This window comes from Seriola lalandi, unplaced genomic scaffold (assembly GCF_002814215.2).
Source record: "Seriola lalandi dorsalis isolate HSWRI2012SDOR001 ecotype SW California unplaced genomic scaffold, Sedor1 jcf7180002049717, whole genome shotgun sequence".
Classification (NCBI taxonomy): domain Eukaryota; kingdom Metazoa; phylum Chordata; class Actinopteri; order Carangiformes; family Carangidae; genus Seriola; species Seriola lalandi.
Genome location: NW_019520270.1, coordinates 2,148 through 15,158, shown reverse-complemented (window position 1 = coordinate 15,158; position 13,011 = coordinate 2,148). Strand labels below are relative to the sequence as shown.

Here is a 13,011-nt window from a genome sequence, read left to right as displayed (position 1 = left end):
GATCTGATCTGATCTGATCTGATCTGATCTGATCTGATCTTGAGGTTTAATTGAACCAGAACTTCTACCGATTCTTCTCCCAGGTTTTGGACCAGGCAGAGCATCACGTGCTCACATGCCCCTCATCTGATAATTTTTAATCCCATGTGTCAATATTTAGGTTGATGTGAGCGGATTAAACATTAAACCTGAGACTCAGGTCAGGGAGATCATTTCATTATTTTTCCTCTGCAGCGTTTTAAACATTTAAAAGAAACTGGTCCTGGTGGTGGAGCCCTACAGGGGTCTCTGGGACCCCCTGGACCTCCTATATAACTCTGATTTATTAGGTTCCAGGTGCATTTCCCTGGTAGCTGTCCTTAACGTGGAACCACCTAAGAAATCCTGAAGACATGTCAAGATCCTCTAAAGACACATTGTAATTCTGGAGTACCGTGGTGGTCTCCAGGAACCCCAAATGTCCCCTGGAACCTCCTAAAAGATCCTTAATTGGTTTTGCCTTAGAACCCCACAGAGATCCCTAGAAACCCCCAAAGAAACCCCTACAACACTGGAACCACAGCAGGGAACCCAGGAGCTCTGTGAGGGTCTAATGGAACCTCTGTTGGACCTGTGGAATCTGTACAGTGTCATCTGAAACTCCCTAAGGTCTACTGAGACCACCCATGGAAACCTCTTTGTAGAACCGCTTATCCCACATATTAGGACGCCAACCTCCCGCTGGTAGCCCACTAAGGACCTCTAGAGGTGCCTGAGGGACCCATGGATCCACTGTATGGACAACTTCAGCCCCCACAAGGACCTCTACACAGAAATAAAGAATCTGTGAAATTTTCCAACTTGTTAACCCTGATCTGTGCCTGTCAGGCAGCACTCACCTCCTTGACTGTGTGCTGGCAAACAAGCTCCACCAGTCAAAGGGTTGAGGTTTTACGTAATAAGAATTAGATTAAGAAGGATACAAGACAAAGGGGTTTAATTTCTGAGAAGAGCTGGATTTTCTTCTACAAGTGAATCCACATGAGAGCCTGAAGTCCTCCAAACAAATCCAAAGTAATTACTGTAACTCTCTTTCCCACAATACAAACACACTCTTGTGTCAACACTTTATTTTCCCTGGCTGAATATGAAATTAAAATCATCACATTGTTGATAAAACATCTTCCAAGAAAAAAAAGACATCATCATCACATCATAGCACACAACTTGTTGGGAGGAATACTGCTTTTGTTTATGACACAGTCTCATGTTTTCTCAGTGTATGTACAGTGTAGTTCTTGCATCAGCATAAAGCCTGAAATTCATTGACAGGCCTCATATATCCTTTATACACACTCACTGAACACTGTATATTAATACTTTTATCACATCAGAAAGCTGATAGGTTCATAAAACATCACCAATCTGGTAAACCCGAGGTTTTAGTTTTTTAAAATTGTTGAGTCTTTCATATAAAACTGAATACAGATCACTATAATTGTAGTGCATTTGTATTTTCCCATGTTTAAACTACAATGCCTTCTGAGCAACACAAGACCAAGGGGTTCGTCCTCTGTCCTACGACTGAATTTACTTTCCAGGAAACGTTTGACCATTTGGGAAATTTGCTTATTCACTTTCTTGCAGAGATTAGATGAGACTAAACAAATGAGATATAACGAGATAATTAGTGAGCTTTGTTACCTTTGGATAGAGCCAGGCTAGCTGTCTCTGCCTCTGTTTCCAGTCTTTATGCTAAGCTAAGCTAATCAGTTGCTGGCTTTAGCTTCGTATTTCCCGCACAGACATGAGAGTGGGATCACTCTGAACAAGAAGGAGAACAAACGTTATTTCCCAAAATGTCGAACTATTCCCTTAACGAATAAGATTTCACTCTTCAGGCGGGGACAGAGTCGTCTGGTTTGGAGCAGGATCTGTCTTCTGTCTTCTTCTGCCCGTTGCCTCCCTCCAGTTCATTTAGACTGTGTGGCTGCTCTCTCTCACCAAAGGGGGCGCTGCACGACGCCATGCTGCTGCATTCTGCTGACTCTGTCTTGCTGCTTTGTTTGCTGTTTATGTCTCTTTCCCTGTCACTGTCCGTCGTAGGTTGGTCGCTCATGGTGCTGTTGCCAAGGGGACCGTCGTTGAGCATGGGGTCGTTGTCAGGGGCGGGGTTTGTAACGATGCCCATGAAGAGAGGGGCCAAGGAGGCGTCATCGACAAGGGCAAAGATGAAGGGGGAGGTGACTGAGAAGAGGGAGACGGAGCGCATGGAGGTCACAACAGTGGTGGCGGACGCCTCCACGCCTTCCTCACTGAGCTCTACTGTGCTGGCGTGGCGGACGCCCGTCACCCTCAGAGGCTGGTCAGAAATCCCAGAGAGGTCAGGACCTGAAAACAGAGAGCCGAGGCCTGATGGAGAGACCCAGAGAGATGCGAGAGTTACAGACTGAAGCACAAGATACATTCCCCTGATTGGCACATTCATGGTGATCTAAGGTCAAATCATATGATACTACATCATGTATGATGGTGCTAGGCTGCTTGAAAGTGAGATAATCACCACCATGGCGTCCATGTAATTTCTTCCAGACATCCATTCTGATTCAAAGAAGATAATATTCTCACCCATGCTGGTCAGCGCCTCCTGGAGCTCCTGGCGGTACTGCAGCTTCACCTTCGGTAAGTTGACTTGCATTGTTTTCTCTTGAGGTAGACGTCTATAGAGGTCGGAAATGTTCAGTTTGGGAAGCACTGACGACACGTTTTCCTTGCCTGGCAAGGGCAGGACAATTAAGAAACTGGTGTTTCCCTTGAACGGAAAACTGGCAACCTGGACAAGAGAGAAAGACTTTCTCTTATTTTGTTTTGATCTTTTATATGGACAAATTCTCAACACATTGACGATAGGAACACATAGTGGTTAAAAGGTGAAGGAGAAAAGGAAGAAATTAAATAAAAATACAATAAAGAAATTATGGTATGAGTCATAAAGTAAACACATTACTTATTTAAAACATGGCCACTGAAAACACTTGTTTATGATTGACTGTATGGTGAAATCTAGTTAACAGGGGCAGCAGGCTAAGTAAGGTAAGTTAGCTCTCAAGATGGGATCTGAAGTTGGGGTGAGGAAAACTCTCATAGCCCCAGGTCTCTTCCCAGTTAGACGTGACCAGAACTCCTGATCCTGATCTGATGTCAACAGAACCCCAAAATCTCCTCTGGGGAAGAGACCAGCTACCCTGCAAAGGAAACTCATTTTGGCTACTTGTACCTTTCTTACAATGTCCAAAGCTCACAACCACAACTGGGGGTCTGAACATTGGAAGGCCAACTGACAATTTCGATATAGCTTCTGTTTTTGTCTGTGTTAAGTGACAATGGTTTAAGATCAAAAATGTCCAAAAAGATTAAATCCAGGATGCTTATGAACTCGTTTTCAAGTGAAATTGATTTGTAGGGGAGATTAGTGTTTGAAAGCCTTGATGGTGGTCTTCGCTCCGCTTGTGAAAACAGACAGTATCTGAACCATCTCTGATGTGTCCAGGAATGCCGGTGTTACCTGTGCCTCCAGCTCTGGATCATCCAGCAGGCGTAAAGGGTAATGGACAGACTTCATCATGTCCACCGACACTGAGTTCTGGCTGTCCAGGTAGAACGCTCCCTTTGAGGTCACTTGGGGGTCAAATCGAGTCTTCCATTCACCTGACAAACACAGAGAGGAGCAAGAGGGAATCATTAGGAAGTTGAAGGAAGAATTTGTTTTGAACAACCTGAATTCATGAGCGACCTTCCACTGAGTTTGCCTTTGAAGAGGTCCAGTAGCACTTCACTGGATGAGCATTGGATTGCTCTTGGTGGGCCTCACCACCTTTACTATTTGCAGTGTTCATGGACAACATGTGAAGGAGCTGCACTCGTCTGGAGAGTCTCTGGTTTGGTCATATGAACATGGCATGATGATGTTGACCTTCTGGCTTGGACCATGGTCTCCAATGTGTAATGAAGGCATTTGTAGCAACTGTGAAGATTGTTCCCCAGCATGAAACCAAGATTCTTCCCCCAGTAATGATACTGCTCAGCCCAGTTGGTGGACAACAAGCTCCTCACATGGAGGACTTCAACAGTCAGCATACACTTACTGCAATGGGGATTGTTTCATTATGAAATCTGAACCAATTTACAGAGATGTTTTGGGGTCGAAGGATTCACCTTTGAAGTACACAGCGTTCATGAGCATAAGCACCACGTCATGTGGAATACTTTCCAGGAAGTTGGGGATGTGACCGTTGGTGACATTCTCCACCCATTGGTTGACTTCTTCCACAGAGACCAGAGGGACGGGCTGTGATCGGTACCTGAAAAAAAATCACACCTTTTTACTTCCATAACATTCATGGCACATAAAAACATTAGACAACAAAAAAGAGTCTATCAGTTGGTATAAACGAAGTAAAAACTTGCTACTTACTACCTGTACTATCTTTTCAGACCATGCCATTCCCCACATGACCAGCAGCCGTCACTGCAGAGCTTTCACACCCAAGCCACCACAGCTGTTGTCCATTTAGCAATCATCTCCCCAGTGTTTACAGCTCAGCTCTTCCTCACTCACTAGTTTGTCATTGCTTACCAACTGTGGTGAACCAACCTTTAATCTTATCTGCCTGTCTTAGCTTGTTTGACCAGCTGCCCGCCTTTAGCCTTTTGAACACATGTTTACCGTTTTGGTTCTGATCTGTAGTTCCCAACCTTTACTTGAAATGAGTAAAGACAGTTTTGACCTTTGACATTGTCATTCATTGGGACATCCAAACTCTACATGTCTACTTCAACATCTACGTCTGCATTCAGTGTTTATGACATGATTGTAGTTGATACCTGGCCAGAGAGTCCTCAACAAAAGACAACTTCACATCAAATCCTGAAGAGATATAAGAAAAGAGAGAAAACAGAAAAGGTGGGTAAGATGAGTTTTACACAAAACGTCTTATAAACCGTCTCAAGTTCAACACTCGTCAGCACGCACCTGGTCTCAGGTACATGCGTGTTGCCACATCCAACGACGTCTTGCTGAAATGAGGTACAAGGCTTCCTAGTATATGATGGTAACATGGCACACCGTGGGCATGAAGGCTCTTCAGCAGCAGCTTCTCCGTCTCATTGCGAGCACCTGAGAAAAAAATTCCACCTGAGCAAATTGGTTGTAAAGAATGTACATGAATACATGTGGAACAAACACCATGCAACATGAACAGCTCCACACGACTTTACATGTGCAAAGATTTCTTGATGTAGAGCTTCTTTTCCAATTGATTCAATGTTGCGAGAATCAGGGGGCACACACAGGAAAGTAAAACATTTTTAACCTTTTTTTTTAAATCACGTGCAGAAAGCATCTGGCAGATATCTTGGCGGGCAACAAGCGCGGCCATGTGTTGCTATTGTTATTTCTGGTAAGTAATGCCATGTTTGATTTGGGACAACACTAATCTGTCAAGATATTTTGACTAACTTCTAACTAGCAGTACAAGTCAACAGCTCATATTTAATATGTTTTTTGCCACACTACCCGTGGTTGGTTGCTCAGTCCACCATTTTGGTCCAGACTGTAATGTTTTAACAATTGAATGGATTGCACTGAAATCTGGTACAGACATTGGTGGCAATCAAAGGACATATCCTAATGATTTGGGTGATCCCTTACAATTCTCTAGTGCTACCAGCAGGTGCACATTCAGTCCTGGATGCTGCTGAATGTGGACCTGGAAATCAAAGCTGCTTACTCTTGACGCTAACTTTTTATTCTGATGAAAGACTAAAATTAAACTCAGACTGACCTAAGGTGAGCTGAGCGAGGGCAAAGGCCAGGCTGAGAGGTGATAGGATGACATTCGGCTGCTTTGGACCAATTGGAAGATTTTCCAGGAGCTGTAAACCCAGTCGCTCTATGGCGCCCCCTATCACACGGTGTTCCTCACGGCTGAACACCTGCCCTCCTCTACAGCCATGAACCGTGTCCTCCTCTTCATCTACAGAATCGGAAACATCAGGAGCTCCTGGACTGGGCTCCTCCTGAAGACAGAGGAACAGGCAGGGATCAGGTTCTCAAGAACACAGAGACATTAAAGAGAAAGACCAAATAAAGAATTCCTCTTTAGTGCTTAAAAAGTTAGTTTACTAGACTGAGGTTCTTCTTACAGTCAGTCCCAGGTGGCAGAGACACAACAAGAGAAGAAGAAGACACAGCTTCATTTCCAAACAACCAGCCTGGAAAACACAGAGAGACAACATCGTCCATTGTAGCATGGAGGCTGAAACACATTACATGTTTTTATCTAATGATGAGATGGAGCTCTTTTGTCCACTACATGGTTGATAATGGAAATTTGTCTTTGGCAACCAGCAACCAAAGTGCAAATCTTAGGTTTAATCAAACTTCTGTTATCTACACCCTGCAGAGACCTTTTCATTGGTTATGTCTGAGGACTCTGGGGCAACTCAGATTGTGACTTATCCTCAAATTCAAAATAGAAAATGGCTCTTTACATGAGTGACAACCGCCCGGATACAGGTATTCCACGATGACAGCCACAACTAGATTTCCTAACTGGAGAGTTTTGGGGGAAATAAGGGTTGAGTCGCCCAAATTTAGTCCAACAACATAACACGAACCAATACAATACGTGCACATGAAGACATCCTAGCATTTTAGCACACTTATATTAGCATGTTAGCATGGTATGCTAGCATTAATCTCAAAGTAGGTAACTCGTCATGAACTCGAATGTTGAATAAGTAGGATTTTCCCTTGTCGGTGTTGCTGGAGGAAAAGTCATTTGGTCGCCTTTGTTAGTAGGATTCCTCCTCTGGGGGTCAGGAGTGTCTACACCAAATTTTCATGACCATCCATCCAATATTTGTCAAGATATTTTGGTCTGGATCAAAACGTACAGTTCCACCACTCTGGTAAAAACCTCCAGAGCAGACGATATTTGACTTCTGTACAATAATACTGTATAATCTGTCATTGTAATGGTGTCTGTCAGTAGGTTTAGAGTCACTTGAGGTTTCAGATATGGCTGCTGTGTTTACCGGGAGACTAAAGGTTACTGTTTCAGAGCCTTTTTTTGGCTGAGCTGTAATACACTGAATACACAGAGCACACAATTCACTGAACTACATGAACTATATGAGTCCAACACCACTGTATACGAGAGATAAGCTTCATGCTCATATATATGTGTATATATATATATAAACTTACTGCACCTATGGCTTGAAGGAGTTGCATCATCATTGTCTGAGTGCAGCTCTAAACTTTCTCTATGAATCACTGTATTTGTGTAAATTACAGATTATTTAAGCAGCGCTGCAAATGACTGGCAGCAAATTTTCTCTGCAGAGACTCAGAACGCGATGGAAGAAGGTTTTGCTGAAATGAAAGACGGTCCAAACTCACCTGGCCTGTGTCTGACGTGGTGACAGACGATGAGGAACAAAAGGGATTAAAAGAGGAGATGAATAAAATAAGAGTAAAGACAGATATGGCCAGTCTTCTCTAAGCTGGACCACGTAGTGCCTGGACTCAACCACCGCCGCCCCCCTGTTGGCTGGTTAATAATCCACCCTGGATGGATCATGGCTGTGTCGGTGGTCACTACACAATGTAAAAATAAAGAGACAGGCTGCCTGTTAGACTGTTTCTGTGGTCAACGGCTTTGGTTTCACCATCTAAATACCTGGTGGTGAAGCCACATTGGAGAATTAGCTACAACTGAATTGATTCGTTAGCTATAACTCCCATCACTGATCAGATACTACGACACAATAAACTGTCTTTAGCCAAACTGTTTACCCCAAAATACAGAGTCAGCTCACTTAAAGGAACACTCTGTCTCCTTGTTACTCAAATATCCAGAGGCCCACTCCTGTCAGCAAAACAAACAAACTGATGTCAAGTTAGGAGACAAAAAGTTTCCTCTGTATCTCAGTCATGACAAAGTCAAACATACAATTAATGATCTCTAGTTCAATTACAAACTACAATTATTAATTAGATTTAGTAACATAATTTATAAGACCATCTATTAATCTGGATTATATTTATAATCACTATATAGTTTAGTAATAAGAATGTGTGTATTATGGCAGACATTTGATGTGATGCCTTGAAATCTTGACCCAGCTAGTCCGAGATTGTAGTTAGGACTTAAATACAACAAAATCATGTATGAAAATTTAAATCTTAGTGGTCCTTCTTAATTTTTCATCAGTTTTACTGTTGGACACAAACTTCCACACTAAACCTGTGAGTAAGATTGATAATAAAACTAATGAAACTACACAAAACAAATCAACCAAACAAATCTAAACTCAACTAGAAACCAAAGCTGATGTAAACAAAATAAAAGCAGTTTCACAGCGGACTGAAAGTGAGTAAATGTTTTGTGCACTGAGCCTTCAGGGCACTCTACACATACATTCAGCAGAGAGAGTGGGTGTGTATTTGTCCTGTTCGGACTGCCTGGTTCCAGCTTTACGCCCCCACAATGCACAAACAGGGTCCTTCCTCCACCTCGGTTCACTTTGATCCTCCCGGTTTCAGCACAGAACCCCAACAGTCCCTGAGACGCACTGTGAAGCATGTCAGTCTGAAATCTGGCGGCGTCCACACTACGATGAATCTGTTTATTTACTCAGATGATGTCCTGTTCCAATACACATTCAACAGACAGAAGAGCCGAGAGTTCAGAGCTTCTGCGGGATTAAACACGTCTGCTGGACTCCTGGCTTTGTCGCACCAGATGATGATGTGTAGTTTTACATGGTGGTTAAAGTTAAGGTAAAAGCAGGGAACTTGCTGTGCTCTCACAGTGTTAATGAAAGAAAGAAAAAACATCCAGCTCCTCCCACACACTCTGCTGCCTGACTTCCAGTAAAAACAGTCAGATTTTGCCAACAGCGCACACACAGACACACACATTCATACACGTACCCTCACTCTGTAAACCAGTGTTGAATCAGCAGACAAGTCAGAGAACCAACATACATTTAGCCACCTTCAGGTTTAATTGTCAGAGGCAGAAAAGTCTCACACCAACCACGTTCAATCAATCAGTTGCAATCAGATCATCACAAGTGATGGAGTCACTCAGGGGGAAAAGAAAATCTGGAATTTTTCATGTTGAGTTCAACTTTGCTGATCTTTGACCCAGGATTTTGTGCTCTTGACCATTAGCAAGCCGCCTTGTCCAAGATGGATTCATTCCTTCAGTTTTAAAATCCTCTGTCGGAGTAAAATCTACCCAGAGGAGGATTCATCTTTTGAACAATGAACTCTTTGTTGTCTTGATAAAAAAAAAAAAGAAAAAGGAAAAAGAGAAGTACAACTGTGAATAAATGCCAGAGGGCGTAACAATCAGTGAGGTCATTATGGAGTCAGGTCCGTACCGATGTAATAGCAATGACTTGCCAGCAGATGTCACCATTTTGACTGAACAAACACTGTCCCATTACTGCTGTCTACATGTGGGTCTTCAAGAGAAAACACTGTGCTTTTCATTTGGGGATAGAAGATCCTCTTTCTCACTCAGTGACTCTGAAAACAGACGACTCATAATTTTGAAACTATTATTTTAACCCTCACTTCCTGTGTCTTCGTCAGTCTGGCTGGTTCTTCTGCTGCAGCTGTTTTCATTGTTAAGAAGTTTGTAACATCTGCTCAGTCTCAAGAAGATGCTTGGTTTATTTGAGGTGAAGTTTTACTCGTATGTTGCTCATCAAATAGTGACTTCAATTATTTTCAACCTGTGTTTTATACATGATCAATAAAAATCAGACCAAAAGCTGAAGCGTTAACCAGCCTTCATTCTGAAACGCATGCAGGTGAGTAAGTGTCCACTGGGGGGCAGCAGAGGGTAAACTGAAGTCTCACGTCACTGGACTGTCAGTGAAGAACCAGCACATCTGTCAATATGGATCAATCACTAAAAAATACAGCAACTACTGATCCCTGAAATGTCAACTGAAGAAAACAATTATTTTTATTCTAAGCATCAAAGGAATGAGAGGAGAGAAGTTCGACTTCAGAGCTTGACCCCAAATGAACACAGTGTCTTTTCTCTGATATGAGCTCCATACAAACTAAAAGCATATTTGACAGGGTGTGATGTCACCTTTGGTATCTCTACTCATTCATTTCCATTCAGTGATAACAGAAATCACCTTTTCTCCTAGAACTGAATTCTCTTCTAAAGTCAATTATTTTATTAAACAACAAAAACAGCAATAAGCTTTTGGAAAATTATGGAAACTTTTTCCCTGTTGCCTCCAACCGAATAAGTACATTTTTGTGTGTTTATGTTCCCCTGTGCTATTTTTTTCTTTTAATGGAATTTATTATTTTACATTTTCATTCCTTTTATGTTTCTTTAAGTTCTGCTTTAATGTTACTTGAATTACTGTACATTTCCTTTGATCCATTCAGTGATGATGATGTTTAATTTGAATCAGAGAACATGTTGTCAAAGCAGGTACATAAAGAGAATATAAGTAAATAAAACATACAATGAATACATAAACCGTGGTGATTAACAGTCAAGCAGTCAAACCGGAAGACACAAAAGCTGCAGTTCCTCTGATGAGGTGAGGTGAGTGAAATTCTTCTTTTACTGTATTTATATATTAGCACTGATTAGCAGCTATCGGTGCCTGCGCTCACCATACCTGGCTTGTTAGCTTAGCTCGTTTACTAGCCAATTAGCCAGCAAACGAATTAGCCTCGGGTTAGCAAGACGCCCAGGAATTAAGCTGTGCTAACGATGCTAACGGGGACGTATGCTTGTCACAAACGGGGTTTCGCCGAAGTCCCGGCTATACACACGCCCACCACTTTTCTGGCCGTTTTTGAATTAGCCGGGAGTTAGGTGAAGCGAGGCAGAGCCAAAATGGCGGCGACGGAAACAGCCCACTCTGAGCTTCAAACCCGCTCTTCGGTAACCTGTGGGTGACGTCACGGAGCCATCTTTATTTCAGTCTATGCTCCACACACACCACTCCTCTTTGGCCGTTTTTGAATTAACCGGGAGTTCGGCGGAGTCGGGTACCGGCAAGATGGCGACGTCAGACCTGCCTACTCTCAGCTTCAAATCCGCTCTTTTGTAACTTAAGGGTGACGTCACAGAGACTACGTTCATTTTTAATTACAGTCTATGCTCCACACACACCCGACCTCTTTAGCCGTTTTTGAATTAGCCGGGAGTTAGGTGGAGCGAGGCAGAGCCAAGATGGCGGCGACGGAAACAGCCCGCTCTGAGCTTCAAAACCGCTCTTCGGTAACCTGTGGGTGACGTCACAGAGACTACGTTCATTTTTAATTACAGTCTATGTTCCACACACACCCGACCTCTTTAGCCGTTTTTGAATTAGCCGGGAGTTAGGTGGAGTGAGGCAGAGCCAAGATGGCGTCGGCGGAGCAGCTACAGAAACCAACAGGTGATTTCAGGAGTCCGTCTGTGAGAGGTGGGAGAACTCAAAACTTTACTTTGGTAAAAGTACCAATAGAACTTAGAAATACTTCACTACAAGTAAAGCACTACATTCAAAAGCAGATACACGTGAAAGCACATTAGTATTTTCAAAAGTAAAACTATTTGTATCTGTGATTGATCTCTGATTGTCCAAACTGGGGGTGTGATCACTCCCTCAGTTCATACAGTCATTTTATTTTTCAATTTCAGTTCATTCTTTATATTTTTATGCTTTTTAATTTGTAATGTGTGTAGTAAAGTGATCAATAGTGTCTGTTTGTAATCAGTTGTATTTGTAGCATTGTGACCAGCACCTCCATTAATGTGTTGCTACTTAATATACTATATTTAATTCCAATTTATTTGAGTTTATTTGAATTTATTTGATTATATTTCATTTAACAATGTACTGTCTGTAGAGACAGTTTTTTTTTTTTTTACTTTGTATAAAGTATTAATTTCACAATTTCAAGTATTTTTGGCACAAAAATTTCCTTTGGGATTAATAAAACTGTATTTTATGTTTTTATTTACTTAGGATTAAACACAGGGCTGGTGGAAACTGTCTTTAAAGTGATTTATAACATATTATATAACAATTATAACATTTGCAGATGAGCTCTCTGACAGAGGGACTTTGTCAGACTCAGCTGGTTGCAGTGAGACTCGGTCGTGTCCAAACACAACAGGAGGAAGAGAACAAACATGGAGAAGAGACTGAGCAAAGGTAAGAGAGAAGAGAGAGAGAAGAAGAGCGACATCAGGGCAAGAGAGAGGAGAAGAGAGAGGGAAAGATGCACTAATTAATCTCACCTTAACTTTAGTTGGAGTGGATTAGATTGAACCAGACTTCCTGCTCAGAGGCGGCAGTGTTACGGCCCCAGGAGAAGATGTTTACCTTTTCATAATATCAGTCGGGTTGTCATCATAAAATGTCTGAAGCACAAGGATATAAACTTATCAACTGTGTGATTTGAGGATGATGGTATCACAGTTTGCACAGAGCTCTGTTTGGAGCTGCGAGAGGAAAAAACAGAAGAAGAAGTCACAGAGATCAGAGAGAACGTGACGACCTGTTTTAAATAAAACTACAAAACTTCAGGACATGATTTCTAGAGCCAGGCTTGAATCTCACTTTTGACTTTGTCAGAAAGGTTTAAAGTTTGAAGTGTGTTTGTCGTGGTGCAGATAAAGAGCGGTAAATGAATCTGTGCAGGAAGATAAAAGGTGAGTTCAGTCTGACGTAAACTGATCTGATTTCCTCTTCTGTGTTTACTCTGGTGAGAGTTTGGATAAAGTCTGCAGGGACTGTGTGTGTGTGTGTGTGTGTGTGTGTGTGTGTGTGTGTGGTAAGGTTAATATGTAGTGTCGACTGTGAAACGCTTCACAAGTGTGTTGGAGAGAGAGAGAGAGAGCAGCAGACGGAGTGTGAGCAGTGAAGAGACGAGTCTCATCGATACAGCTGTTCTCTGACAGTCATATAGACTGATTCTTCATC

The 13,011-nt window shown here is 42.3% G+C and overlaps 1 protein-coding gene across 1 annotated transcript; it reads right to left on the bottom strand.

Moving 5' to 3' along the window:
• Positions 1-1,094: 1,094 nt before the first annotated feature.
• Positions 1,095-7,625, bottom strand: LOC111648927 (alpha-2-antiplasmin-like). The gene is made up of 9 exons (XM_023398681.2): positions 7,445-7,625; positions 6,184-6,252; positions 5,823-6,057; positions 5,012-5,155; positions 4,864-4,906; positions 4,195-4,340; positions 3,545-3,687; positions 2,608-2,812; positions 1,095-2,391 (listed from the first exon to the last, which is right to left on the bottom strand). Exons 2-9 carry the CDS (start codon positions 6,235-6,237, stop codon positions 1,877-1,879), a joined length of 1,485 nt encoding a protein of 494 aa, XP_023254449.1. The 5' UTR covers positions 6,238-6,252; positions 7,445-7,625; the 3' UTR covers positions 1,095-1,876.
• Positions 7,626-13,011: the final 5,386 nt, after the last annotated feature.